A 2,728-nucleotide genomic window follows, 5' to 3' on the forward strand; every position below is an offset into this window, starting at 1 on the left:
CGCACGAAGACGTTCCAGGTCAACCGGACGGAACATTTGGCACCCACCGTGGGGCCCGATATAAAACATCAGTCCCACCACAAATTTGAGAGGATTCTTCGAGTTGCAGTAACGTTGGAAGCGGTTTGAGAAAACAGAGAAGAATGGCCACCACAAGACGAGGTAATGCACGCGCTACGGGTGAGGAGATGTCCATGCAGCGAGTCCTGGAGATAATGCGAGGGCTGCAAGACGATATGGCAGAATCGAAGTTGGAACAGGAGCGCATGCAGGCGGACCTCGAAGCCTCGCATGCGAGGAACGAAGAGCTCCGTTAGGTGAATGAAGAGCTGCGCCAGGGTCTGAGGAACAACCCGGGGCAACGCGAACCAGATGAGATGGAACATCTCACCCCTCCAAGGGAATTCTCCACTCCCTTCTCGCAGGAAATCTTAGACGCAGCGATCCCCAACACGTTCGCGGGGCCTAAGGTGATTTTCACCGGAATGGAGGATCCTGAGGCGCACCTCACTGCGTTCCACACGCAGATGGTGTTAGTAGGAGGTTCAGACGCTGCAAGATGCAAGCTCTTCATGAGCACTTTAACTGGGATGGCGATGGATTGGTTTATTAGCCTTCCTAACGGCCATATCACCTCCTTCCAACAGTTGTCACAACTGTTCAGAGAGCAATACCTGGCGAACAGGGCCCCGCCGCCAGTTTCCTATGACATATTTGACGTGAAGCAGTACCAAGGGGAGAGTTTGAAAGAATACATCAACTGCTTCGGGGCCCAAGTGGTGAAAACCGGTACCTCGGAAGAGCCCATGATTGTGTATGCCTTCAGAAAGGGCGTGAGTCCCGGCCCCTTTTGCGAGTCTATCATACGCAATCGCCCAAGGACTTTCGCCGAAATACGGCGTCGCGCGGTGGAGCATATCGCTTCCGAGGGAGAGGTGTGTGAAAAACGCACCAGCGTCGTGCCCTCGCGCCCAAGGGTACAGACGCGGAGTCAGCCCGTCAGGGTCAACGAGACCACGACGGGAAGAAAAAAACCAGAGGGGAGACGCCCCTACGAGACCAGAAATCCCCAGCCCCGGCCTCGGGGCCCAGCAGGAGGCGATCGTCCTGTCAGGGAGAGGGCCAGACCGGCGAGGTACAACTTCGCGGTGGAGTTGAAGGACCTGATAGCCGTGCCTAATATAGCCGAGAGGTTGAGGCGACCGGCGAAGACTGACAAGGTATTGGGGCCACGAAAAGACTCTTGGTGTGAGTTCCACGAAGCTTTTGGTCATCACATCGACAACTGCCTGTCGTTGGGATATCAGCTAGAGAAGCTTGTGAGAAGTGGCTTCCTGAAGGATTATGTTGCGGAACCCGCCGAGACACCCACCCTGCCGGCGCCCACAGAAGAACAGGCGCACGAGATGCCCGTGCTCGGCGAGGTCCATACCATCGCCGGAGGATTTTCTGGTGGCGGACCCACCGCCTCCCAGAGGAAGAAGTACGCGAGGGGGGTTAACTCAATTGAAGAGAGAATCTCGGGTGATCCATGGGAGTCGGACCTCGTGTTCACGAGGGGGGATCTCCGAGACGTTGTGCCCCACGACAACGACCCCGTAGTCATCTCAGTCGTCACAGCGGGTCGTAAGGTACACAGGGTCCTTGTCGACCAAGGGAGCTCTGCAGACGTCATGTTTTTGTTGACGTTCAACAAGTTGCGTTTGTCCCCTGACCTTCTGAGGCCCTACACAGGCTGCCCATATGGGTTCGCAGACAACCAAGTGGAGGTCCGAGGCTACTTGGAGTTAAGGACGACATTCACAGATGGAGAAGCCTCGCGCACCGAAAGCATACGATACTTGGTCGTAAACGCCCATTCCGCCTACAACATTTTGTTGGGGAGACCGGCGCTGAATAGGCTCAACGCAGTATCCTCCACGCGTCATATGAAGATGAAGCTACCCGACCTCAGCGGCAAGGTAATAGTTATCAAGTCGGATCAGGAGGAAGCGCGGAAGTGCTATGAAAACAGCCTAAAATCGAGGAAAAGCGTGTTCATGGTGTTTGAGCGTCCGCCAAGTGTCGACGTGACAATGATAGAGGCGACGCCCTCCGGGTCAACGCCTGTTGGGTTCACGCCCGTGGGGGCGACGCCCGAAGTAGACACCCTCATGGGGGAGGGTCCCGACCACACGGCGTCAGCGGTAGAGGCGACGCCCATTCAGGATAACAGCAGGGACCAACAAGCGACTAACGTGGTGGATAAGAACATCGGCGGCAAGACGTTTAAACTAGGGCGTTTGCTGAGCCAAGAAGAGCAGGAGGCAGTGGCAGAGGTGATCTCACGCCATTTGGACGCCTTCGCGTGGTCTGCCTCGGACATGCCCGACATCGACCCCGATTTCTTATGTCATCACCCTCAGCATGGACGCCACGGTTCGCCCCGTGCGCCAAAGGAGGAGAAAATTCAATGAGGAGAGGCAGTTGGTGGTACGCGAAGAAACGCAAAAGCTGCTGAAGGCTGGCCACATCAGGGAAATCCAATACCCTGAGTGGCTAGCAAACGTCGTCCTAGTAAAGAAGGCGAATGGGAAGTGGAGGATGTGCGTGGATTTCACTGACCTAAACAAGGCGTGCCCGAAGGATTCGTACCCGCTGCCCAGCATTGACGCGTTGGTAGATAGCGCCTCCGGCTGCAAGGTGCGAAGTTTCCTGGATGCGTTCTCAGGGTACAACCAGATTAAAA

At 55.9% G+C, this 2,728-nt stretch overlaps 1 protein-coding gene across 1 annotated transcript; it reads left to right on the top strand.

The window, feature by feature from the left end:
• Positions 1-377: 377 nt before the first annotated feature.
• On the top strand, positions 378-2,456 carry LOC137834033 (uncharacterized). The gene has a single exon (XM_068642099.1). It carries the CDS (start codon positions 378-380, stop codon positions 2,454-2,456), a length of 2,079 nt encoding a protein of 692 aa, XP_068498200.1.
• Positions 2,457-2,728: the final 272 nt, after the last annotated feature.

The sequence above is a fragment of the Phaseolus vulgaris genome, chromosome 5 (genome assembly GCF_000499845.2).
Source record: "Phaseolus vulgaris cultivar G19833 chromosome 5, P. vulgaris v2.0, whole genome shotgun sequence".
NCBI lineage: Eukaryota > Viridiplantae > Streptophyta > Magnoliopsida > Fabales > Fabaceae > Phaseolus > Phaseolus vulgaris.

Coding starts and splice junctions, on each gene's coding strand:
- LOC137834033 (XM_068642099.1), top strand. CDS start 378: ATGGAACATCTCACCCCTCCAAGGGAATTCTCCACTCCCTTCTCGCAG.